Consider the following 26,908-nt stretch of genomic DNA (forward strand, 5'->3'; position numbering starts at 1 on the left):
AAAAGCTATGGAGGGGGTGGGGGGTTCGCACAAAATCAATAACAAAGGGAAAGACTTGCGTAATGAATGCCAGTAAACATCGAACAGTAGTTATAATGGAAATTTGACTTAATGTGAATGTGTATCTGTCTTTTAAAAATGATTAATTGATAATAATAATAACAATAATAATAATAATAATAATAAAAGATAATTGATCACGCGTCGTACTCAGAAATAAAGATGCTCTGTACAATTATTATGCACAAACAAAGATTGCTTTGGAAAGACGGTTATAAATACGTTATGCTGTACAATGAAAACATTAGAGAATCAAATTGAAACGAGTAGTTTGAGAAATAGCGATGGCGATCCTTAATTTCACACCTTCCTCAATGCTCCCGGTGACCATAGATTCGGCTCGAAGAACAAGAGTTAGAGGTTCTGTCATCAAAATGCAGAAGAGTCTTATTAATACGGATCCTCCAGCCTCGCATGGTTTCAGCTTATGTACGTGCGGAAGAAAGCATTTCCTAGGAGAAGCCACGACGCCGTTTCTTCCAATCTCTCCTTCCTACGCTGCTCCATCCACAGCTCCACCCACTGCTCCTAACTCAACGGTCGGTCGTAGTGAACTTTGCTGCTAAATTATAGAAGAGGATTACCTTTTTCATCTAATTATTTATGTTTTCATTTATATCAGGAAGTATTGAACCAATTGCGTCCTCCTAAGCCTGACTGGTATTTTGAGCTCTATGGTTATTTTAGGAGTGCAGGGATGGAAAGATATGAGAAAGAGGTTAGTGACTTCATGAGGTCGCATGTCGCATGTATTCTTTCTTTCTTTCTTTCTTTTTTTTGGTTATTCATTCTTTGTTTCTTACGTTCCATGCTTCTTCTTTTGTCAGATTGCTGTTTACAAGAAGAAACTCTTTGCAAATTTGGTGGGAAAAGCAGAAACTGTTTTGGAGATTGGTATTGGAGCTGGTCCGAACATCAAGTACTATAACAATATTCCAAACGTCTCTGTTCTTGGTGTTGATCCAAACCCTAAGATGGAAAGTCACGCACGCAAATCCGCTATAGAAGCAGGAGTGAAATCCGAAAACTTCAAGTTCATTCACGCGGTAATGGCCTTCTTTATATTTTGTTGTGAACAAACTCAAATCAAACAGGAAAAAATATAAAATATAAAATATAAAAAACAAAACTTGATTGAGGCAAATATTCCATTTTAGGGTTTGTATATTTGATTGTGTGGATTAATTATTTACAACCCCTTATTTATATATTTTTAGTTCTTTCTTTGCATCCCCTCTGATGTTCTTGTTAAAATCACTAGGTCGCAGAATCTATGCCATTAGAAGATGCCTCAGTGGATGCAGTTGTGGGAAGTCTCGTGATGTGTTCTGTCTCGGATATCCCTCAAACACTCAAAGGTAATTGTTTTAGTCCCTTCAAATTCAAATCGAACATCTTACTTCAGATGTCAGAACAAAAGAAAGCAATACTCACCAAATAGTTTGGTACATGTACAGAGATAAAGCGGATCCTAAAACCAGGAGGGCTTTACCTCTTTGTGGAACATGTTGCAGCAGAAGGTATCGCTTTCGACTCATAAGGAAGCCATCAGAATCCCTTAACCCATAAAAATGACATAATCCAGAACTCTTTTTTTTTTTGGGATGAGCAGATGGAACATTTCTAAGGATGGTGCAGAATGTTTTGGATCCATTACAACAAGTTGTAGCCGACGGATGTCATTTAACTAGGAATACAGAAGACTATCTTTTAGAAGCTGGGTTCAATGGTGGTGTAGATATCAACAAGGTCTCTCTTTCTGCCTTTTACCACTTAAGCCCTCATCTTTATGGAGTTGCATATAATTAAAAAAAAAAAGCTGGGAAGTATCTGAACTCAGCAGCTCATCTTTGGACTGAACACAAGGCTTTCTTTCACGTTTGAAAATATCAACGTTTTCAACTCTGTTTCTCTATATCTGTTTTTGATCCTAAACTGTCGACTCAATGGATTGAGTCTGAGCGTTTATGATCTAGTGTTTGTAACTGAATAATGCTATATAAGCAGAAAATAATGTAAAATTATCAGAAAGTTTGGAACTCTGTCTTCTAGTACTAATCAAAAAGGGTAATTAATCAACTTTGAAATCTTCGAAAGAGACGTTGGGCTTCTTCGCTCTTATCCTTTGTTTTGATTATGAGTAATTGAGATCTTAAACTTAGCAATGGCAACCCTCCATTTCACTTTTTTTTGAATAAATATAAAATTTATGTATCACAAAAACATTTTGGCAATTAATGCTTCCAAATTTTGGAAGACATTTCACCTTCTTCACTAGTCAATACATATGAAATCTTCGAAAAGAAACGTTGCATAAAGAGATTACAATTTACACATGTGGACGTAACTATATCTTCATATTCTATACTCTTATTCTTTGTTTTGATTATGAGCAATCGAGGTTTTTAATTTAGCAATGACATATGAAGCTTTTGAAATAGACGTTGCATAAAGAGACTTACACATCTGGACCGAACTATGTATTCATCTTCTTCACTCTTAGTCTTTGTTTCGATTATGAACAATTGAGATTTTTAATTTAGCAATGGCAACCCTCCACTTGTCACCTTATTCACTGGTCAATACATCGTTGTAAATAACATGTAGGTTCTTACGTATTTAAATTCTCTTTCTTGTGCTACAGATTTATGTTTTTTTCTTTTCGTTTCAAGACAACAAAAAAGGTTGTCCATGAAAGTTGATAAGATGTGTTTTAATGGTTTCTGACCTTATATTAAGATATATAATTATTGAATAAAGTATGTGTTTTATTGAGTGAAGATGTGTGTTTCAAAAGTATTTTATTCTGTTATCGAATTTTTTGGGCATTAATATTTTTTAGAAAAAAGATCTGATGAGCGTAGCTAATTATCAGAAATGAAACTTTATAATATTTCCTCTCTAGTAACTCCAATTACTATATCTAAGATAATTACTGCCAAGATAATTACTCACACTGAACCTAAGAGACTAGATATGCATTATATTCAGCAGTCCATCAAAACCCCCTAACCCCCACTTCTTACGGTATGGACTGCTGGAGTTAAGTACAAGTGATTGAGCAAGTATGACTTAAGGTAATATAAAGATTAATGAGCTCAGAAAAAAAATTCACGAGCTGATTTACCAAAATATATTGTTCAGTTTGGGTTTAATGCAAGTTGATTATCTGTTTTCGGAACTCTGAGGCTATATTATCAAACTCCTTGTTATAACTTGTAACGCAAGTCTCCAATAAAAACACCAGAAACGCTTCGCATTTAGCTAATTTGACGTAATTGTCTTAAACCTCTTTAAATATTTGTGGTGTAGTGGTTGGATTTTATTAATTCATTTTCTATCTAAAGAAACTGCAAAAAGCACTGAAAATATAAGAAAATTTTAGTTTGACAAATTTCGAGATTTTCATTCTAGTGAATTCTAGGAATGTTTCGGGTATCTGATGAAGTCGTTAAAGTTTTTGCATCCAGTTACTCTGAGTCGCCAATTCTGTTTAAATTATATTTTTATGCTCGTCATTTGTAAAGCAAATTAGTCCAATCAGGGGTGGATGAAAAATGATTTAGTATGAGGCCCTAGTGCAACAAAAATTTAAGCTAAGAGTATATATAAATTTTAGACAAATTGCTAAAGAAGGAAACAAAAATTTGGCTGATGTACCACACCTTTTGTCCACCTAGATCGGCTCATGAGTAGAGGTGGACACGGAGCGGATATCCGATTTTTTAAGGATATCCGTGATCCGATCCGTTTTTTACGAATAATCATTTTTCAATCTGATCTGCTCCGTAATGTTTCGGATATTGGTGTTACGGATATCCGGAAAAATCACTATATTTTACCGGATATCCGATATGATCCGTTGATACGGTAAAAAATAATTAAAAATATTATTTTTTCAAATAAATTAAAAGAAAGGAAAATTTTTAATATAAAATTCATTACAAATTATTTTAAAACTAGGTACTTTTAAAAATTTAGTGACCAAATAATTAATTTAGTGGATAAAATAACTAAAAATCTGTATAGAAATATTAAATTATATATAATTTCATATCTAACATATATATGTATATGTACATTACGGATCAGATCGGATATTCATTTTTTTTTAAATGAGTATTTGCGATTTGCTTCTTATTTGACAGATATTGAATTTTAGTATTTGCTTTGATTTGTAGAGTTACTGATATCCTGATTTTCGGATCAAATCAAAACTATAACAGATCGAATCAAATTTTACGGATATTTTGCCTACCCCTATTACTGGGTGCAATCAAAGAGTTTAGAGAGAGAGAGAGAGAGAGAGTGTGAGAGAGAGAGAGAGCTTAAATTTAACAAATGATATTTTTCATCTTAAATTCTAACACTTAATATATCTTCGACTTCGCTCTATTTTTTTATTCTAAATTTGAATGAAATAGAATATGAAAAAAAAAAAATACTCAAATCAAATTTCATATCTCACTCAATAAAAGAGTTTACTCTATAAATAGAATAGTTTATTTTATTCATTACTCCACTAAAAGTAAAAAATAGAATATGATTGAATCACTTTTACTATATAATCTCTTTTATTCTATTTGAAGAAAAAAATGGATCAGAATACTAAGTTCGAGTCTCACCGAACTGCAAAACGGAAATTTAAAAAAGAGTCTTTGTTCTGATCCAAAAAAAATTAAGGATTTCAATCCAAAACTTCTAAAATTATAAAAAAGTTATAGGGCTGTTATTAGTTAGATTCAGCTGTGGAAATCGAACTCAGGAAAATTATATAATTATTTCTCAAAGAAATAAATTATAATGAGGCTTTATCCTAAAACAACCTATAGGTAACTCGCCGGTTATACGTCAGTTCTCGTACGATTACTGTTGTTATTATTGTTTGACTACTATATATGGCACGTAAATACTTGACCTCTCTTGCGAGTAGGAATATCTATAATTAGAGACTACACAAAAGAAAATCCAAAAGAAATGTCATTTTCAAAAATAAAGAGATTAAGGGGTACACGTTAGGTTAAATAAAATAAAAGCATGGCTTTTCACTGCTTTCAGAAGATATGATGTGGACTTCTTAATAGCATCTTAAATCCATATTTAGATTTGTTTTAATTAAAATATTTAGAGTAAGATTACTATTTTTATATTTAGAGAAATGAATAGCATTTTATTTTATTTTTTGTCAATTTTTTATTTTAAAATATGTTAAGTAAATTTTACTTTTGTTTTAAAATTATTTATTTTCTTTTTGAATAAATACACTAGAAATAATCTAAGTTTAAAACAAATACAAATACACTAAAAATAATCTAAGTCTGAACAAAAGATTATAAACATGTTATAGCATCTTCAACTCAATTGCATAATTTACTCTATTTTGCAGTTGGATTGGAAAGACTCTTGCATATTCTCAAAGACTTTGTGCGTCTGTTGAGGAGAAGGGTTTGCATCAAAATCCTTTTGACTATCTCACGAGTGCTGTTCATCCCACACTAATGTTTAGGATCCAAATACTGATTTAATAATATAAACAGGAAATATTAATATAAAATAATATTAAGACTAAAGAATGTCTCAAACAGTAGATATAGTTAAGAAATATGTTATAATTGAATTTTAGACAAAATTAAAGCATTACCAAATTTTTTTTTCTATTTTTCTAATATTGAACCAGTAGACGTATTAATTTTAAGTAAAACACGCATAACATTTTTCTAACCGATGAATCGACTTCAAACGGATAGCATTGAAAATTTAACTCAATTATTCATCTTGTGTCAAAATTTGAGTTTCATCCATCAGTGTGATGTATTGCAATTAACTGCAAAACTTATGATATATATGCAAAGTTAATTCCAATTTTTGTTTCTAAGTAGATTCTAAACCCTGTAAAGATTTGATAAAAATATTAAAAGATCTTAAAACACAGACTTTGATTCAAACATAGAAACTGGTAAAAACACACACACACATATATATATATATATATATATATATTATTCTATAATTGGTTATTGTGTATATCTATAGAGTTATCACTTGGAAATCTGTTAATCATATTGCTTCGAACCCGGTCATTTACAACTCACAAGCACACTAAGCACATATAGAGTTTAATTTGGCTAGAACCGGGGTTTTTGATGTTGTTTCATGTCTCTAGCTCCAATCAACATGATGATAAGGCATTACATCTGGGTTTCTTTCACTCCATTGGACGTCCACTTTAATCGGATCAAGGCATATTGATATTATGTATCTGATTGATAAATCTGTTAAGTTAGATGGGTTTTACACTTAAAACTAATTGGTGATAAGTAGAATGGTCCATCTATCTTATATATTACTAAAGATCCCTTTCAACTATCGATGTGGGACAATTACGCCCTTTCGAGATGATGGCTCTTTGAGCGTCAATCTCGGAATGTTTGGGTAAAGATCAATGGGTCAACTTTGGGCCAGATCGATGTGGATCGGGTTGGCTGCGTGGATCGGGCTCTGATACCATGTTAAGCTAGATGGGCTTCACACTTAAAATCAATTGGTGATTAGTGGAGAGTGGTCTATCTATCTTATATATTACTAAGGATCCCTTCCAACTATCAATGGGGACAACTATGTGTCTAATAAAATCCAGTGGCGAATCTACGTCCATTAAGGAGGAGGCAATTGCCCAACAATAATGTAAAAATAGTTTTTTTGTTTTGTTTCAGATATAGCAAGTTTCTGTAGCATGGTTGGTTTCTATTATGTGTATGTCCCCCTTAGACCGAGGTTCAAATCCCCTCCTCCACCTTCACTTACCTTTTATCTATTTTATGCCCCCACTAAATTTTTTATTTAGATTCGCCGCTGATAAAATCTGTCTTAGGTACCACTAGTTTAGTATGGTTTAGAGCCTTTTCTTTTGCTTAAACCACTTCTGTATAAATAATGATCCGTAGAACTCATTTCTGAGTAACGAGAAATATTCAGTTACAAATTCATCTTTATAATAATGATTTCGACTCTTTATAAAATTTTAGATAAGATTTTAGGGTGATTTTGCTGTATATTCATAAGAGACCAATCAATAAAGAATATAGTTATGTCTTGGGATTTTTGTCTTTTCATTCCATAAATAGACACTGAAGTCCTTTGCAGCGCGTGAGCGTTTGTGTATCACACGCAACATTATATACTATTATATATATATTGTCTATATAGAATAGATATCTCAAATAGAAATCAAACAATAGAGAAAATTTTATTTTGCTGAATATTATTTATTTGTGGTGTTTAATAGAAACTAGATTTTGACCCGCGCTTTCAAAGCGCGGGTTTATGTTTGGTGAAAATTTTATATAATCACATTTATATAATCCGTCTTGTATATGCATTTATATAACCCGTCTCATATATGTGTTTTATATCCGGATTTATGTTCGGTTAAAACTATATTGTACATGTATTTTTAGGTTTTTAATTTTGAATTAGATATTTTAAATATAAATCAATATAACAGTTTTATAGTTTTGATCGGTGTTTTGAAACCCGACTCGGACCTATAGTTGAACGAATTACCGGTTTGTAACCCGGTATTTTTAATATTGTGATTTTTTTCTAATGATAAGACAAATTCGGTAATCATAAGTTGGAAATTTGTTTAAAATATATTTATATTTTTCAAAATATTTCTAAATGATAATGATTGTTGTCAAAATTAATAATTTTAGAATTAGAAAACCGGTGGTTAATAACAGTATCAAACATGGAAATAATCGATGCAGTATCAAATAAAGAAATAATCGCAGGCCGAAATTAAATTAGGAAACCGGTGATTAATGACAAACCAAAACATAATTAAGAAGAAACTGGCGCAGAATGTCCAGAATATCCTTAATGAATACAAAGGAAATGTTCTTCGGTAGGGGTAAAAAGAGTAAAAATCCAAAACATGCTTGTACTTTAATAGTATAGATAAACATAATATTTAATAAGAGAGAGAGAGAGAGAGAGAGACAAACAAACAAACACAAATCCCTAAACCCTAAACACAAATCCTATACCTAAACCCAAATCATATACCCTAAACACAAACCCTAAACCATAAACCTAAACCTAAACTCTGAACCCTAAATCCAAACTATATACCCTATACCCAAACCATATACCCTAAACCCAAACCCTAATCATAAACCCAAACCCTAATCCTAAACCCTAAACCCAAACCCTTATCTATTACGTGACTATGCTATACATATTATGGTATGGAATACTCGACACACCCACAAACTTTGTATATATGAAATTTTCTAAAATTTCCTTAGAGAGAGGATGATGAGTGTAACTAACCAAGTAGTGAGTAAGAAGAATCAGGAGGCAGAGAAGAAGATACAAATTGCAAAAGAAAACAAAAAGAAATGTATCATACTATACTGTAGTTTAAAATAGTATGGAACATATGACGCATGATATGGGGATAGGGATTATGAAGAAAATTAGAATAGTTTACACGATGGAAAGAGAGAGAGAAAGACGGATAGAGGGGAGAGAGAGGGAGGATGTCAAATAGATAGAAGAAGATCAGATGCCAAATAGATAAAAGATGATGGAGATGTCAAATAGAGAAAGAGAGGGAGAGAGGGAGAGAGATAGAGAGAGAGAGAGACAGAGAGAGATATAGAAGAATGAGAGGAATGATGTCAAATAGATAGAAGAAGATAGATGCCGAATAGGTAGAAGATGATAGGTATATCAAATAGAGGGAAGGAGAGAGAGAGAGAGAAACCCAAACTCTAACCCAAATCATATAGTATAGGCAAAGACAAACAAACAAACACAAATCCATATACCCTAAACCCAAATCCTAAACCTAAACCCAAACCCAAACCATATACCCTAAATCCAAACCCAAAACCATAAACCCTAAACCCAAACTCTTAACGCTAAACCCAAACCATATACCATAAACCCAAACCTTAAACCCAAACCATATACCCAAACCATATACCCTAATCCTAAACTCTAAACTCTAAACCCAAACCCTTATATATTACGTGACTATGCTATACATATTATGGTATGAAATACTTGACACACCCATAAACTTTGTATATATGAAATTCTCTAAAAAAAATTAGAGAGAGATGATGAGTGGCGACAATATTGGAGAACAAAACAGTGTAACTGATTAAGTAGTGAGTAAGAAAAATCAGGAGGTAGAGAAGGAGATATAAATTGCAAAAGAAGAGAAAAAAGAAATTTATCATACTAGACTGTAATTTAAAATAGTATGGAACATATACCCATGATATGGAGATAGAGATTATGAAGAAAATTAGAGTAGTTTATAAATATATGTCAGTTTTACAATATTTAAAACATATCATATACAAAAAAAAATTATATTTTTAATAAGTATATAACAAATTCAAATTATAAAATTTTAAACTTATAAAATGAATTAAAAAAAGAGGTAAAAGTGAGAAATGGTAATATGGCAATTAATACATAAATATCATAGCCTAATTGTTCTTATGGTTAAAAACTTAGTTGTTTTTTTTTGCCATCTAGAAACTTTATTCATGTGCCAAATCCTAACAGAAAAACCCAAAGTACAAAGATTCAAAGGGCCACAACTAAAAAAGACCATATGGGAGTAAAGCCCATCCCATTATCCCGATTTTCGCCAACTAGTATAAACCCGGCCCATAAACCCAACTGATACAAACCCAGGTCCACCCGACTTAACTCGGTCCACGTGTCAAAATGCTTAGTTTAAATCCTACTATGTATGTGCATCCACATTTTCCAAGATTTTAAGTTGTTCAAAAAAAAGATAAGATTTTAAATATTAATCGTTCCCACTGACACTTAAGGTGAACCCTACCCACAAGCCTAGCCTATGTGTTTTTTTTCAGACAAATATTTCACGACTAAGTCTACAGTTTAAGATATAAAATTCTTATTTTGAATAATTTTTTCTCTGTGCACATAGACCCAAACATGTCAAGTGGACGCCACTTGATAGCAGACGGAGCCACACAATTAAAATGTAGTTTTCCCTCGTAGGGCGAGCCACAACCCACAAACTAGTCATTCTCTTCAAAACGTCACTTTTTTTTGAGAATTGCAAAACGCCACTTGTTGTCTGTTGAGCCATTACCTATTATTCGTTTATGCCAAACTAGTGGTGTGTATTTCAACATTTTTGATATAATAATTTAATTATATATTTTGGTTGCTATGTGACAAATATGTGATAAAAATTGCTAATTGTTTATCGGCGCTTTACGCAGAATATTGGTCTAATCATATAATATTTATTCGTAAACTATCATTGTATAATTGTGTCGTCATGTAATTTGGAGAGTAATATCCCAAAGAACACTAACCCGAACCTAACAATTGATTATTCAGAGGTTAGTTGTTGTCTGTTTACTGAATTCACATATGATCTAAATGGTGAAACTTGAAGGTGTTATTAGGACATTCTTGTTTTAGAGCTAGACGAATCTGATCTAAATGATTGTTAAGACATTCTTGTTTACAGTTAGAATATGATCTAAATGGTTGTTAAAACATTCTTGTGTTTTTAAAAACTTTTTTATTTGGTAGGTGATCTTTTTCATTGTCTTTTTGCTTGTTTGTTTTTAGTTGGTAGTTTGATATTAATTTTGGACATGATATTATTTTAAATAATTTCTGTATATATTTTATAGTTTTTTGAAGATTGAACCAGTCAGCTTTTCTAACAGGATCTGAATTGTACCGTAAACCGAATTCAGATAAACCAATAAAACTGATTAAATTCTCTAAAAATGATAATCATGGTTTTCTCAAATTTTAAAATAATTTCACTAAAATTCATATTAGTTTTATTATTTATCTAAGATAACTATTTTCATTTTCATTATATTTTATATTATTTTTAAAAAAATATTTTCATATTAAATTGGATTAAAATAATATAAAATTTTATAAAAATCAGTTATATAGTTATATACTCCCTCCGTTTCATATTACATGTCGTTGTAATCTTATTCACACAGATTAAAAAAACATTTAATTTTACATATTTCCAAAATAAAAACACTATTACCAATACGCCTAACCATGTATCAACCAATAGAAAAATAAAAAAGAGAATATTGTCAATAAATTTTGCATTGAAAACCAAAAACGACACTTATTTTGAAACAAAAAATTTCCTCTAGAACGACATATAGTTTGAAACGGATGGGAGTATATAGTATTTACTTTTTATTTAAAATTTTAAACCCTATTGAAGTGGTACAATCATTTGACCCAACTACTATACCAAACAATATCTAGTATTCTTGTCACTGATCAAAGAATTTTCTTGTATACTGAACTGCTTGGCATAGTAGGTTGTTAGATTGTGGTTTTGTCGTTTTGGGGGTTGGCTTGGCAGACGATGCAAATGGTTAATGTAAGGACTTTCTTGTGTGAGATATTGCTTTTGTTGAATATTGGAAATTTTCCATATTGTTGTGTTATTTTTTTGTCAATTGAGTATTGTTGTGTTTCTAATTTTAACTGACTAAAACCTACTATTGATTATTTCCTACTACATTTTTTTTTCAAAGAAAAATTTCCTCCTATATTTGTGAAAACATACTACAGATATGTATCAATGATATAAAGAATATTATTTTGTCCTTTCAAAGTATTCACTTTATTATTTTATGTTATGCAATATAAATAATTATTAATTATACATATAATTTACTTACAAATATATTATTATAATAATAAAAATTTCCAAATTAAAAAGTATTTTTTGATCCACGACCAGTCTCATGCTTTCTTTTCCTTGATAAATTGTAAACCAAGATTTATAAGAGATAAGGAACATAGTAATAGTTTGTAGCTGAAGCCGTGAGGAGTTTTGTAGAAGTTTGAATCTTGTTGATGTAAGTGTTTTATAGGCCATCAGTGAAGGTGAGTGTAGTTGGTGGTTGTTTTTTTTGTCATGGTCATCGTTAAATAACATGAAGGTGGTGTTATAAGCTGGCTGGAATTTAAATCATTCAAATCATAAGTTACATTGAGTCTAAGACAGCAAGATGAAAGGAAAAAATGTTATTACAGAACCAAAAATCATTATCACAGAAAGCAGAAGAGATCGATGCCTAATACTTGTAAAGAAAATCAAGACTGCCAGAGATCTGCGATTCTAAACCCAGCAACTCCACCAGGGCCTCCCAGCATGTTAAAGTATGAAATAAAAAGAGTAAGTACATAAGCAAAAATGTTCGAGTATGACTTGGAGAATATATACCTTGATACTTATTAGACAATGATTTTCCAACATAATAAAACAGATGTTGACAACCATCACTTTGAGACAGTGCTCGGCCCGGACTTGCTGAAGCCAAAAAATCCCTGACCCTTTCTCCACAAGTTTTTAGTGATGCACTCCAGAGATCTAAGCATCATAACTTATTTCAGATGGAATCTGTTTTTTTTCAGTAAATTTTGTGATAAGAAAACACAAGTGTAAAATAGATTTTGGACATATCAATACTATCATAAGTTTATCGCTGGCATTACTAAATTCATATAGAAGGCAAATCTCTAGACTCTGCATCATGAGAAACGTAATAACCATGTGAAGCCCTCAGACAAGATCTTAAGATTTTAAGCAACAATAGAGAATGGAAATAGACGTAACTTAAATAAGCAACTGATTGTCTTTAACGGGCTGCCAACAGAACAACAGTTCTGATAAGTGTAATCCATGTTTCTCGCAAGATGGTAGATAAATAGGAGCTATCTGAAAAATTCAAAACATAAAGAATACACAACAGGTACCAACATGGATTAAGTTCTGCGCAACCTTAGATTGGTATTTTTAGAGGAGAAAGGTATATGATAACTTATCATACCTGATAAGTGATAAAAGAAACGGTACCTGACAAGTCAAAGAATTATAAGAAAGACTTGAGAATAGACAAGTCTATGGAGCTCGTCCATGTTATTTCAACCAAATTCGCTGCTCCTCGTGTGCAAAAACTTCTGCTTCATTGCTTCCATATGTGGATAAGTCGATCACATGTGCAACCATCCTAACAACAAAAACAAAAATGTATTGCCAAGGATCCGATAAAAAATATTGCATTCTCAATGGAATCAACATCAGCCTTGCCTAGCCGGACCCTTTGAAACACACTGCTACCACAACTTGCATCGCTTCATTGCACAATGACGAATTAGGGTGAAAGAAAGCTGAGAAAGTTACCAGCTTTGGTTAGGATTAAAATCCAATGGACTCAACTTCACAAAATACGACGGCATGTAATCACCACGGAGCCTCTTCTCCGCCTCCTCCGAAACTCCTTCCGCCTTAGAGTCCGTAATCCGCCATGTTGATTAGATCCTAGACACTGCCAAGAACCTGTCAACATTTGAAAACAGAACCAAAGGTCAAATGTCTAGATCTCTTAGACTTTATAAATGTTTCTTACGATCTGAATTTTGATTCCTTCTTTTGCGGTTGATACAAATCATTGATCATCCCGGATGTACAGTAAGCTGTTGTTAGAACAAAGTTTTCTTCTGGATCTCGTTTAGGTTGTGGTGGTCACTTCGAAAGGTGCGATATTTATACTCGAACCTTCAGCCAGTTATTGTGGGATGCGAAGAGATCGATTTAATGCTTCCCAGGGGGAAGAGTGGGATAATCACGCAGGAGATCGGAGTTAAGGATGTATTAAAAGAAGGATGAAACGTTACTGGAGGTGAAAGGCATCGACGTCGCTTTCTATTTTGTTTAAGCCCATTTGCAGTAAAAAAAATTGTCTGCGAAACCCATCCGAAATCAGAAAGAGTCCAGTACAAATAAAGGAAACAAAACGCAATTTCGGCTTGAGTTTAAGAGTGCCACGTGTCCTAAAACGCCCCAAGCTTTCTGATGACGTGGAGGGCTGAGCAGGTAGATAAGTCTACTTTATATATATAGATTGTTTTTAGTAAATATGGTCTTTTATTTATGTAATATTTAAATATTCGTTTCCTCAATTATTGTATTTCATTTGATACAAAATTGGCCATTATTATACATTTAAAAGACCAATAGAGGATATATTTTATTCCATGTCAGACGAATCCTATACTTCCAATATTTGTCGTTGCAGGTGGTTTCGGCGACCGTTTGGTCTTGTCCCGGTGATTCCGGTGGATCTGTTGCGTTTGATTCAGCGTCGACCTCTGTTTGGGAAGAAGTTGGTGACTTGCTATTCCGGCGAAGATGCGGCAGCGGCCCCGACGGCGAGCTCTTACTGTTCGAAACTACAACGCTTCTGTTTCCGCCACGCGTCTTTTCGGGGTTGTGGAGTCAACACGTGGAGGTTTGGTTTGGGCTGAAGCGATGATGTTATTGGGCTCGGGTTTTTTTTGGGCTAGAGCATTTATGCTTTTGTTTAGTGGGCCTCTTTGTTTTGTGCTTAATGGGTCATGTTTGGACCTTTTGTAAAATAACTTTTTTATTAATAATATTTAGATGGTAAAAAAAAAGGATATATTTTATTCCATTAAACGCTTCCTTAAAATGGCATCGATCATTGTATCATAGAATGTCGAAGACTGTTACTTATTAATTTCCGGTAGTGATACTGACAAACACTAATGAGAAAAGACTTTTTGTGTCTTATGGAAATGACTTCTTGTATTGAACTGATCAGTGGTATGTGTTTGTCTGTTACTTAAGAGCAACCACAATTTGCTCATTTGAAGGTTCTAAATAAAATTTGATAACTATTTTAATTTGATAAAAGTAACTGATTAATTTTAATTGTTTTAGATAAAAGAAAATCCAATGATTGTTTGCCAAATGTACAAAGAAATTCCAACGAAGTTTTAAAACCATGTAATTTTAACTTTATCTTAACTTCTCTCCTATTTTTTTTTAATTTCTTATTTTTGTCTTTCATTTTAATTATTAGATACTCGCTTAGAGTCATAGTACTCTAATCTCCTCCGGTCTTTAAAAAGTACGTAATTGATTTCACGCTTACCACTAAGAAATAAAATACATACATATGCATTTTTTTAAAAAAATTGTTAAATCATGGTCAATTAAAAACAAATACATAATTTCTGAATGGAAAGTACACTCTACGAATAGATTTTTTTCTGGATACAATTTAAATGGATCAAAAGTAATAGTTCATATACACGTGGCCAATGAGGTTCAAACCTCGGATTCACTGTATCGGATTTTCCCTTAAGTACCTTTGGTCTACCACCGCCTGGTATGCATACATATGCTGTTACCATACAAATTGTGTTAAGGGCCGTTCAAAAATATACAAATTGTGTTAAGAATTTATTTGGTTATATCTATGTTTTAATTTATAAGTTACAATACAACCTTTCTAAATTAATACTCTATAAATTAATATACACTAAAAATATCTATAAAATAATATAACCTTTTAGTCCAAAATTGAATTTTTAGCTCAATTAGTATATCGATAAATTAATATTTCTATATTAATAAAAATTTCTAATTTTGGTGTAGTTCTAATATTATTAATATATAGAGATTTCACAGTATATTAGTACCTTGCATGGGACTGTCCACCTAATGTCTTATAAAAATTTTACAATGGAAAAAAGTTACTTAATTCATATCGGTCTTTTAAAATTCCGTAATTGGTGCCACTCGTTCCACTCAGAAAATGCATGCATATGCAGTTGCCATACAAACTGTTTAAATAATTTAATAAGTTATCTATATGTTTTAATTTGTAAGTTATATTAGTATTTTGCAAGGGACAGTCCACCTGATCATCCCCTATATATTAATTGGGGAGCATTATTTAAGTTACAACTTATAGTACAAATCTGACGTGTCAGTCTCTCAGTCTTCTTCAGCATCCTAATTAATTACTAGACCATTTATATTTTATGCGATATGGACCAACCTACATTATATATGCTATCGAGCATTTACTTACTATTTTAATGTAATAGAAGCATGGTTCATTGAACCGGTTATGACATTTAACTTTATGGTTTTGGTTTACTTTTATACCAGTTAAATTATAATTACAAATAACTAATTAAATACGGGTTTGAATTTTCTCACTAGATCGAATATTATAATAATTGTAATAAATAAATATATACACACATACATATATATTCCTCTGACCACAATTACATTTGTTAGATACTCATTGGTTAGATACCAACTAAGAACAATATGAGAACGAACAAACAGTTGTGTGAAATATGTTGCCGTCATTATACCTTGATGAAAATGTTGTTTGTCATGTAATTTTACGAACACAATACCATCGTACTCTACATTGTTTACAATTTTATAGTACCAATGATTCCATTTTAGTTATCCCTATCACCACTTGAAACATCCCCTATATATTATTATATATTATTTTAGAAGTACTGAAAAAAATAACTTTCACTTCATGTGCTATTTACACCAATATCATTTTTTATGTGGCATGTTCACATTCACTCTCACAACCATCTTTAAAAAACTCTTACATTACTAGAAAAATTACATTGTATATGCCATTGATAAATCAGTCCAAAATTTAGTATTATTAAGAGTATACACATAATCAATCCCTTACTTATTATTTCAATCAACCATGATTGTAATTTTTTTTTCCATATATAACATACCGATATAGTTTCCATAGTTAACATTTTAGTACAATATATAGTTAAGACCAAATTTTATTAAATATTCATTGAACTGCGGTTTTCATTCGGTAATAAAGAAAATAAAATCACAAATATAAGTTGATGAAACTTTATAGGTAGAAGAACTATTAGTTACCCATTCTCACCTGGCAACACTTTATATGGTATTTTAGTAATACAAAATTTATTTATAATGAATAAAAGGTTCTGAAAAATGATTTTAAATAAATAAGAAAAGAAAAGAAAAAATTTAATAAATTTTTTAAAAAGTATTAATGAATATAAAGTGTTGTGTCCTCTTTACTTTAGCGTTTTCTCTATATGATTGAAATACATTATAAACATTATTATGTATACCGTGAATGAATTACGTTTCCATATTCTTAGCATCCATAATTATCGTTTTCATTTTATTTCCATAATGAACATTCCGATAAATTTTACATACTTAACATTTCAATTGCGTTATTCATTTTGTTAATGAATAACCCGTTTTGATACTCAACCATTTCATATCCTATTATCAAATTCTGATACAATGAATAATGATCATAACTCATATATATTTGTTAACAATGTCTATAAAACTAATATGGACCAAATAATTAAGTAAAATGTCTTTTCAAATCAGCCTAATTAAGTTCATGTTTTTTGGTTAGGCCAATATATTGTATAAACATATATATAATATTAACATTATTTGGGTTTTTGGCCAAGATAATATTGTATATATATATTTGTCTAAACATATATATACATAAGTTTTACGTTAGTTGACTTATAAGTTATAACTGATTGTAAAATACTTTCAAAAAGAAGTCCATAAATTTCATGCAATCACTTAAATTAAACACATTGACTTTTTAATTAAGGAATCAACATAACTGTTGATACTGAAAAATAATATTGGATGGAGTGAAAGTATCATTAAATAATATCCTATATTTTATTCCCTTTCATATATTAATTAATTTTGTCTCCATAAATATTCGATCAGGTTAACTATATAGTCAAATATAATAGTCAATGTTTTCTAAAATTTTTCCCCTGCATATAATACTTTCCAAAATAATAAATTATATAAACTAAACTTTATGAATTTTTGGGGTTGTATTTTTCGCGAATATTCGTTTGACACAAAACTTTATGAATTTTTGGGGTTGACACTAAACTTTATCCCTATGTGACTATATATATCATACTAAACTAATGTCTTTTGTTATTTTTCTTAATAGCATTCTGAACACACTATGTTTATATATATATTTATATATATTTTTCTTAATAGCATTATGAAGACACTATGTTTATATAATAGCACTCTGAAGACACTATGTTTATATATATATATATAGTGAACATTCCGATAAATTTTGGAATTAATGGTTTGAATTTATTGTTACAGAAAATATACATATGTTAATAAAATCATATGATAATAAATATTTATTTTCAAATATACTATATATCTATGTCGATGTCATTGAAATTTAATTATATACCATATAAAATAATATAATAATTATTTTGATTTATTTACCATAAAATATTGTAAATAAACAAGAAGTATTGTTTGATTTATGTGATTACTCTAATCCCATATATATATATATATATATGTGTTAATTGAAAAACAATTGATTATTCTAGCATGCGTAAGATTTTATTAATTAAATTTTTTTAAAAAATCTTAAAAGAGATCGATACATTGAATATATTTTTAGAAGCTATTAAATCATCTAGCGAGAATATGGAACGAGAATATGGATTGCAGAAAAATACTTATTTCATAATTCTAATCCATGTTTCTTCGTCACAACATCGATTGAGAGTAATTTGAACTTTAAAGTGTCGATTTTGATAATCTGAAAGGGCAACATTTTTATTTCAGCACACTGGTTTCCTTAATGAGCGTAGTACATTTTTTAATGTTTAACCAAATGGACTACATACATAGTAGAATGTGTTTTGGTTTAACAATTGTTGCATACCCAAAATCAATGCAAACCATCATCACTTTAGATTAAAATTTTGTTACAATAAAAATATAGGATTGGACAAAATCTGAATCCAAAATACTGAACCAAATGCAATCCGAAGAATTAGTACTTAAATTTAACTAATAGTGGTTAGATATCCGGACGAGTTTAAAATTTTGGTACCTGGAGAATCGAACCAAATTCGATTCGAACCAAAAAATTTCGGATATCGTGTATATTCGAAGCAGATTTATATACTTAAATATATTATTTATTTTTAAATTTAATATCTAGAAGAATATACAAAATATATAAGATGTTTTTAAGTTGTCCAAAATTCTTAGAAATATATAAAATTAGTTAAAAATACATATTTTAAAATAGCTAAACGGTACTCAAGACATCAAAAGTATTTAAAATATCTATTGATTTTCTATTGAAATATTTAAGCTAAACCAATTTTATGTTAATATTATGTATTTGGCATATATTATTGAAATTTATATGTTATATATTATTTTATTTTTATATTTTGAAAAATTTATAGTATGTATGAACTTTAATATTTTTTAAATGATTTTAATGGGTTATCCGAACCAAATCCAAACCGAATCGGAAAAGATTTCAACCGAACAGAACAAAACCGAAGTAAATGGTACCCGAATATTCATCTCTAATCAAATGTAAAAATGATTATTGATAATAAAATATATGTTATTTATAATATTTAAATATAATATTTTTGGGAAAACTCATCCCGCGCAAGGCGCGGATTATCCTCTAGTGTCTTATTAATTCGTTACAATGGAACAAAATTACCTAATCTAATTCGTTACAATGGAACAAAATTACCTAATCTTCTTTCTCGGTCTTTTATAATTGCTAAATTGATGCCACGCGGTCCACTCGGAAATATGCACAACATATACAGTTGCCATACAAATTGTTTAAATAATTTAATAGATTATATGTATGTTTCCCATACATATAAGTTAGTATTTAGTACCTTTCACGGCACAGTCCACATAATATCTTATAAAATTGTTTATTTATAATGGAAAATTTTACTTATTATCTCTCGAACTTTTAAAAATGCGTAATTGATGCCACGCATTATGCTCAGGAATATTTATTATACACAAATAAAGATGCTAAAAGTTCCAATATATATAATTTCAGTATATTATTAGTTTGGTTTGCAAAATATTAATGGAATTTGTTTATGTTGCTGACAATAAAAATAAATAAAAAAATAAAGATGCTATCGAAAGACGGTTATAAAACGTTATGCTGTACAATGATACTAGAGAAACATACTGAACTGAGTAGCTGGAGAAATAGCAATGGCGATCCTGAATTTCACACCTTCCTCTAGGTTCCCGGTGACCATTGATTCAGCTCGAAGAACAAGAGTTAGAGGTTCTGTCATCAAAATGCAGAAGAGTCTTATTACTACGCATCCTCCAGCCTCACCTGGTTTCAGCTTGTGTACGTGCGGAAGAAGACATTTTGTTAAGGAGGTCTAGGTGGACCGACGAGAAGATATTATGGACGTTCGGTTTGTTGAGTTCGGTTGGATAAGATAGATGAGAATATATGTTGTTGTATATTCTGTTTCCGATTTGGTGTTATCACCTTGTGTAGTTATCCAACTAATGTAACGAGTATATAAGTCTTGTGACTGTGAATAATAAGATAACAAGAACTCTTCACCATATCTCTTGTTTACATGGTATCAGAGCCACACGGCAAAATCAAAGAAATTTTTTTAACAAGAGAGAAATATGAGTGCAGAAAAAACAGAAAAAACAGCGATCATGAGTTCATCGAGACCTGTTGGTGAAGATAGGCTGTCGCCATACTACCTTGCTCCCTCTGACAATCCAGGAACGTGTATTTCTCCTGTGATCTTGACGGGGGAGAATTATGCGGAGTGGTCTTCAGAGTTGGAGAACGCAATCAGAGCCAAACGAAAGATTGGTTTTATCAATGGTGGTTTGAAGTGTCCTGATGAGAAGGAGAATCCAGTGGAGACGGAGTTGTGGAAGACGGCGAACTCGATGATAGTGGGGTGGATAAGAGCATCGATCTCTCCCACCATACGTTCAACCGTTCCGTTCTCCCCTGATGCGTGCAAGATGTGGAGTGAGCTTAAAAGGCGCTTCTCCGTGGGAAGTGCGGTGCGTGTTCATCAACTCAAGTCGGAGTTGGCTTCGTGCAAACAAGAAGGTGCTAGCGTGATGGAGTACTTTGGGAAGCTGTCTAAGAAGTGGGAAGAGCTGCTGAGTTGCAAGCCTCTTCCGGTATGTACGTGTGCAGCAGCAGAGGTGTATGCTAAGGATTATGAAGAAGAGAAGGTACATCAGTTCTTGATGGGGCTCGATGATGCACGGTATGGCAATGTATGCACAAGTCTTATTGGGATGGAGACATTGCCTGATATCAACTCAGTGTATCAACGAGTAATCCGTGAAGAGAGTAGGATTGGAGCTTCACGACCCGAGCCTAAGGAAGCACCAGTTGGGTTTAACGCGACTGTAGGAGAGGAGCAAACGTCTGGTGCAGTAATGGCTGGTATGGCTCGAGATAGGAGATCGATCGTGTGCAGTCATTGTGGGAGAACGGGTCACGAGAAGAAGGAGTGTTGGCAACTCGTTGGGTTTCCGGAGTGGTTTAATGAACGAGGAGGAAGAGGTGGCAGAGGACGAGGACGAGGCAGAGGTAACAATCTCAAAGGGAATGCGGTGCAAGCTGCTACAGCCTCTGCTGGATCGAACCAAAGCTCTGGTGTTCCACCTTTCAGTGCCGAGCAATGGGCATCTCTTGCCTCACTTCTGGAGCGTCAAAAGCAGGCCCCGATACCGGACAAGTTGAATGGTACAGTGCAAACGGGTGAAGTTATTATAGACACGGGCGCATCGCATCACATGACAGGGGATATTACATTACTCTCTGAAGTTAGGAGTATGATACCCTGTCCTGTGAACTTTGCGGATGGTAGTTATGTTATGGCAACCAAGTGTGGTAGCCTGAAGTTGTCTGAGAAGCTTACCTTGTCTAATGTTCTTTATGTTCAAAATCTGAACTGTACATTGTTATCAGTTGCGAAGATGCTTCGGCAGACAGGTTGTCTGGCCATGTTTACTGATACTCTATGTGTTTTGCAGGACCGTTTTACGAGGACTCTGATTGGAGCCGGTGAAGTGAAAGATGGTGTTTATGTTTATCGAGATGTGACAGTTCGGAGAGGTCATCGAGTCAAGGCGTCAGAGGATCAGACTTTGTGGCATCGTCGGCTGGGGCATCCATCATTTGGTGTTTTGAGTTATTTGCCTTTTATTTCTGGTGTTAAAGATGTGTCGAATAAGTTTGGTGGATGTGATATTTGTTTTCAATCCAAACAAACAAGAGAGTTGTTTTCAGAAAGTTCTAATAAAAGCTTGGGCACATTTGATTTAATACATACTGATCTTTGGGGTCCATATCGTACACCGTCGTCTTGTGGTGCAGTGTACTTTCTCACAATCGTCGACGACTACTCTAGAGCAGTGTGGATACATCTTTTACTTGAGAAAAGTGAGGTGAAAACAGTTCTTCCGAACTTCATCTCTCTGGTGTCTCGACAGTTTGAAAGAAAAGTCAAGACGGTTAGGAGTGACAACGGTACGGAGTTTACATGCTTGTCAAAGTACTTTGCTGGAGAAGGGATACTACACCAGACATCGTGTGTGAACTCGCCTCAACAGAATGGAAGAGTGGAGAGAAAGCACCGCCATATCTTGAATGTCGCGAGATCACTTTTGTTTCAGGCGAGTCTGCCTGTTCGTTTTTGGGGAGAGAGCGTGTTGGCTGCGGCTCACCTCATCAACATGACGCCATCAAAAGTACTAAAGGGAAAGACACCATATGAGTGTTTGTATGGAAAGAAACCGAGGTATGAAGAAATCAAGCTGTTCGGGTGTCTGAGCTATGCACATCAATCAAGAAGAGACAGAGACAAGTTTGGTGTAAGAAGTAGGAGGTGCATTTTTGTTGGATATCCGTTCGGTAAGAAGGGTTGGAAGCTGTATGACATGGAGAAAAAGGAGTTCTTTGTCTCTCGTGACGTGGCGTTTGATGAAACTGTCTTTCCTTACGCAGAGAAGATTGATACTGCAACTCCGGTGCCCTTGTTGGTCGGTTTAGAGAGCGATGATGAGAGTATCATAGACAGGGGGAGTGTTGAGACAGTCGGAGTTAATGAGAACGAGAGGAGTGCAAGCAAGGAGCCTGAGGTGGTTGAGATTACTCCTAGTAACGAAGTAACTGCAGAACCGAAAGTTGCAGAGGAAGTGTTGGGACGAGGACAGAGAAAACCGACACAGTCAGTTCGGCTTCGTGATTTTGTGCTCTACAATGCACAAAGCTCTACTGATAAACATAACACCATCCCACAAACCGAGTCTCCGGTCAAGTCATCGACTAATGGTCCAGGTAAAACACGTTATCCTATCCATGATTATGTTAGTGATGCTCTGTTTTCAGATGAACATCAAGCCTTCCTTGCGGCGGTGAGTGCTGGATTGATACCGAAAAACTATAAGGAAGCTTTCAAAGATAAGAAGTGGAGGAAGGCAGTGAAAGTAGAAGTAGATGCGTTGGAACTGAGCAGAACATGGGATGTGGTTGATTTGCCTCCAGGAAAGAAGGCTATTGGAAGTAAATGGGTGTTCACAATTAAGTATAACGCAGACGGGACGATCGAGAGGTACAAGGCTCGACTGGTTTGCTGTGGTAATCACCAAGTAGAGGGTGAAGACTATGAGGAAACCTTTGCACCAGTAGCCAAGATGGACACAGTGAGAACGCTTCTAGAGGTCGCTGCGGCAAGAAACTGGGAAGTGCATCAGATGGACGTCCATAATGCATTTTTACATGGAGAATTGGAAGAAGAAGTATTCATGAGACTGCCACCAGGATTTAGTTCGGATAATCCCAACAAAGTGTGCAGGCTGCGTAAATCTTTATACGGTTTGAAGCAAGCTCCTAGATGTTGGTTTGAGAAGTTGACAAAGGCTCTTATGGGGTTTGGTTTCGTGCAGTCGTATGAAGATTATTCCTTGTTTACTTACATCAAGGGTGATAAGAGTGTGCGAGTTCTCATCTATGTAGATGATTTGATTGTTGCGGGCAACGATCTTGATATGATGGTGAAGTTCAAGAAATACTTGAGTGACTGTTTTCATATGAAAGATTTGGGTAAAGCAAAGTATTTTCTTGGGATAGAGATAGCGAGAGGGCCACAAGGAATGTTCTTGTCTCAGCGTAAGTATTGTCTTGACATCATCAACGAGGTCGGGATGCTTGGAAGTAAACCAGTGAGTACACCGATGGAGTTGAATCATCGTTTGCTGGGAGATAAGAGTCCGTTGTGCGTTGATCCTATACGGTTCAGGAGACTAGTAGGGCGCCTAGTGTATCTAACTATAACGAGACCGGACCTATCGTATGCAGTTCATGTTCTTTCTCAGGTGATGCATGAACCAAGAGAGGCACACTGGGATGCGGTCTTGAGAGTCCTACGGTACCTGAAGGGAAGTCCTGGCCAGGGGATTATGTTGAGATCAGACAGTGATCTGAAGATACGAGCTTACTGTGACAGTGACTACAATTCTTGCCCGCTCACGAGGAGATCATTGTCAGCATATATGGTCTTGCTTGGGAACTCGCCTGTTGCTTGGAAAACGAAGAAGCAGGACACAGTATCACACTCATCTGCAGAAGCTGAATACCGTGCTATGTCGGATGCATTAAAGGAGCTGAAGTGGATGAAGCGTTTGTTGGAGGATCTTGGAGTTAAGCATGAGACACCAATGGAGTTATTTTGTGATAGTAAGGCTGCTATCTACATTGCAGCGAACCCGGTTTTCCATGAGCGGACGAAACACATAGAGAAAGATTGTCACAGTGTGAGGGATGCAGTGAAAGCCAAGCTTATTGTCACGGTTCATGTTCGGACTAACGAGCAACTAGCTGATATTTTGACAAAAGCATTGGGGTCTTCTTCATTCCATTACTTGTTGTCCAAGTTTGGAGTGTGTGATTTGCACTCTCCAACTTGAGGGGGAGTGTTAAGGAGGTCTAGGTGGACCGACGAGAAGATATTATGGACGTTCGGTTTGTTGAGTTCGGTTGGATAAGATAGATGAGAATATATGTTGTTGTATATTCTGTTTCCGATTTGGTGTTATCACCTTGTGTAGTTATCCAACTAATGTAACGAGTATATAAGTCTTGTGACTGTGAATAATAAGATAACAAGAACTCTTCACCATATCTCTTGTTTACACATTTCCTAGGAGAAAGTACGACGCCGTTTCTTCCAATCTCTCCTTCTTACGCTTCTCAATCCACTGCTACTAACTCAACGGTTGCTCTTAGTGAACTCTGCCCTGCTAATTAAATTATAGAAGAGGAAAATCTATTTTATTTAAGTACTTATATCTCATTTATATCAGGAAGTATTGAACCAATTGCGTCCTCCTAAGCCTGACTGGTATTTTGAGCTCTATGGTTATTTTAGGAGTGCAGGGATGGAAAGATATGAGAAAGAGGTTAGTGACTTCATGAGGTCGCATGACGCATGTATTCTTTCTTTCTTTCTTTCTTTTTTTTTGGTTATTCATTCTTTGTTTCTTACGTTCCATGCTTCTTCTTTTGTCAGATTGCTGTTTACAAGAAGAAACTCTTTGCAAATTTGGTGGGAAAGGCAGAAACTGTTTTGGAGATTGGTATTGGAGCTGGTCCGAACATCAAGTACTATAACAATATTCCAAACGTCTCTGTTCTTGGTGTGGATCCAAACCCTAAGATGGAAAGTCACGCACGCAAATCCGCTATAGAAGCAGGAGTGAAATCCGAAAACTTCAAGTTCATTCACGCGGTAATGACCTTCTTAATATTTTGTTGTAAACAAACGCGAATCAAACCAAAAAAAAATCTAAAGTCGAAGCAAATATTGGTTTAGGGTTTATATTCTTTAGTTATTTCTTTGCAAAATTGCATCCCCCGTGATGTTCTTGTTAAAATCGTGTTACTAGGTCGCAGAATCTATGCCGTTAGAAGATGCATCAGTTGATGCAGTTGTGGGAAGTCTCGTGATGTGTTCTGTCACGGATATCCCTCAAACACTCAAAGGTAATTGTTTAAGTTAAGTCCCTTCAAATCGAACATCTTACTTCAGATGTCAGATCAAAAGAAAAAACACTCATCAAATAGTTTGGTACATATACAGAGATAAAACGGATCCTAAAACCAGGAGGGCTTTACCTCTTCGTGGAACATGTTGCAGCAGAAGGTATCTCTTTCGACTTACTAGTCAGTCATGAGGAATCAATCAGAATCCATTAACGCATAAAAATGACATAATCCAAAACTTTTTTTTTTTGGGATGAGCAGATGGAACATTATTGAGGATGGTGCAGAATGTGTTGGATCCATTACAACAAGTTGTAGCCGACGGATGTCATTTAACTAGGAACACAGAAGACTACCTTCTAGAAGCTGGGTTCAATGGTGGTGTAGATATCAACAAGGTCTCACTTTCTGCCTTCTACCACTTAAGCCCTCATCTTTATGGAGTTGCTTATAATTAAAAAAGTTGGGGAATATCTTAACACAACAGCTCATCTTTGGACTGAACACAAGGCTTTCTTTCACGTTTGAAAATATCAACATTTTCAACACTCTGTTCCTAAATCTGTTTATGATCTAGTGTTTGTAAATGAATAATGCTCCATAAACAGAAAATAATGTAAAATTATTAGACGTTTGGGACTTTATCTTCTACTAATCAGTAATAAAAAAAAATCCAAAAGGGTAATAGAGAGACGTTGCATAGAGAGATTACACATGTGGATGGAACTACACCTTCATCTTCATCACTGTTATCCTTTGATTGTAAGCAACTGAGATTTTTAATTTAGCAATGGCAACCCTGCATTTGTCACCTTATTTACTGGCCGACACATATGTAATTTTATACGTCTTCAAATCTCTTTCTAATGTTGAGATTTGTACAAACAATAGTCTAAGTCCGGAAGAGTTATGACTTATGACTACCAACACATATGTAAGTTTCGACGTTTTCAAATCTATTTCTTAAAGTGCTTGTTTTAGAGTCTTTGAGTCTTTAAGTCTTTCAGGTATTA

At 33.7% G+C, this 26,908-nt stretch overlaps 2 protein-coding genes and 1 long non-coding RNA gene across 4 annotated transcripts; 2 read left to right on the forward strand and 1 right to left on the reverse strand.

Annotated features, from left to right (window-relative positions):
* Nucleotides 1-295: 295 nt before the first annotated feature.
* On the forward strand, nucleotides 296-2,139 carry LOC108832016 (uncharacterized). Its single transcript, XM_018605506.2, has 6 exons — nucleotides 296-599; nucleotides 683-778; nucleotides 888-1,106; nucleotides 1,322-1,418; nucleotides 1,518-1,580; nucleotides 1,673-2,139. Exons 1-6 carry the CDS (start codon nucleotides 345-347, stop codon nucleotides 1,867-1,869), a joined length of 927 nt encoding a protein of 308 aa, XP_018461008.1. The 5' UTR covers nucleotides 296-344; the 3' UTR covers nucleotides 1,870-2,139.
* Nucleotides 2,140-12,335: 10,196 nt separating this feature from the next.
* On the reverse strand, nucleotides 12,336-13,396 carry LOC130499610 (uncharacterized). Of its 2 annotated transcripts, none has more exons than XR_008938502.1 (3): nucleotides 13,307-13,396; nucleotides 12,980-13,133; nucleotides 12,336-12,493 (listed from the first exon to the last, which is right to left on the reverse strand). It is a non-coding gene; the product is annotated as an uncharacterized LOC130499610 (long non-coding RNA). The 2 variants fall into 2 exon arrangements; XR_008938503.1 differs by having other exon boundaries at nucleotides 12,336-12,523.
* A 6,620-nt stretch (nucleotides 13,397-20,016) lies between these two features.
* LOC108838080 (uncharacterized) lies at nucleotides 20,017-26,546 on the forward strand. Its single transcript, XM_056995327.1, has 7 exons — nucleotides 20,017-20,223; nucleotides 25,047-25,128; nucleotides 25,217-25,312; nucleotides 25,423-25,641; nucleotides 25,799-25,895; nucleotides 25,993-26,055; nucleotides 26,157-26,546. The coding sequence occupies exons 1-7, from the start codon at nucleotides 20,063-20,065 to the stop codon at nucleotides 26,351-26,353; spliced, it is 915 nt and encodes a 304-aa protein (XP_056851307.1). The 5' UTR covers nucleotides 20,017-20,062; the 3' UTR covers nucleotides 26,354-26,546.
* The last annotated feature ends 362 nt before the right edge of the window (nucleotides 26,547-26,908 follow it).

The sequence above is a fragment of the Raphanus sativus genome, chromosome 9 (assembly GCF_000801105.2).
Source record: "Raphanus sativus cultivar WK10039 chromosome 9, ASM80110v3, whole genome shotgun sequence".
Lineage (NCBI taxonomy): Eukaryota > Viridiplantae > Streptophyta > Magnoliopsida > Brassicales > Brassicaceae > Raphanus > Raphanus sativus.

Excerpts from the sequence above, each read along its gene's own strand:
- LOC108832016 (XM_018605506.2), top strand. The coding sequence starts at position 345 with ATGGCGATCCTTAATTTCACACCTTCCTCAATGCTCCCGGTGACCATA. Across the intron at positions 1,419-1,517 it reads TATCCCTCAAACACTCAAAG|AGATAAAGCGGATCCTAAAA; the intron begins GTAATTGTTTTA and ends GTACATGTACAG. Across the intron at positions 1,581-1,672 it reads GGAACATGTTGCAGCAGAAG|ATGGAACATTTCTAAGGATG; the intron begins GTATCGCTTTCG and ends TGGGATGAGCAG.
- LOC108838080 (XM_056995327.1), top strand. The coding sequence starts at position 20,063 with ATGGCGATCCTGAATTTCACACCTTCCTCTAGGTTCCCGGTGACCATT. Across the intron at positions 25,642-25,798 it reads ACTTCAAGTTCATTCACGCG|GTCGCAGAATCTATGCCGTT; the intron begins GTAATGACCTTC and ends TCGTGTTACTAG. Across the intron at positions 25,896-25,992 it reads TATCCCTCAAACACTCAAAG|AGATAAAACGGATCCTAAAA; the intron begins GTAATTGTTTAA and ends GTACATATACAG.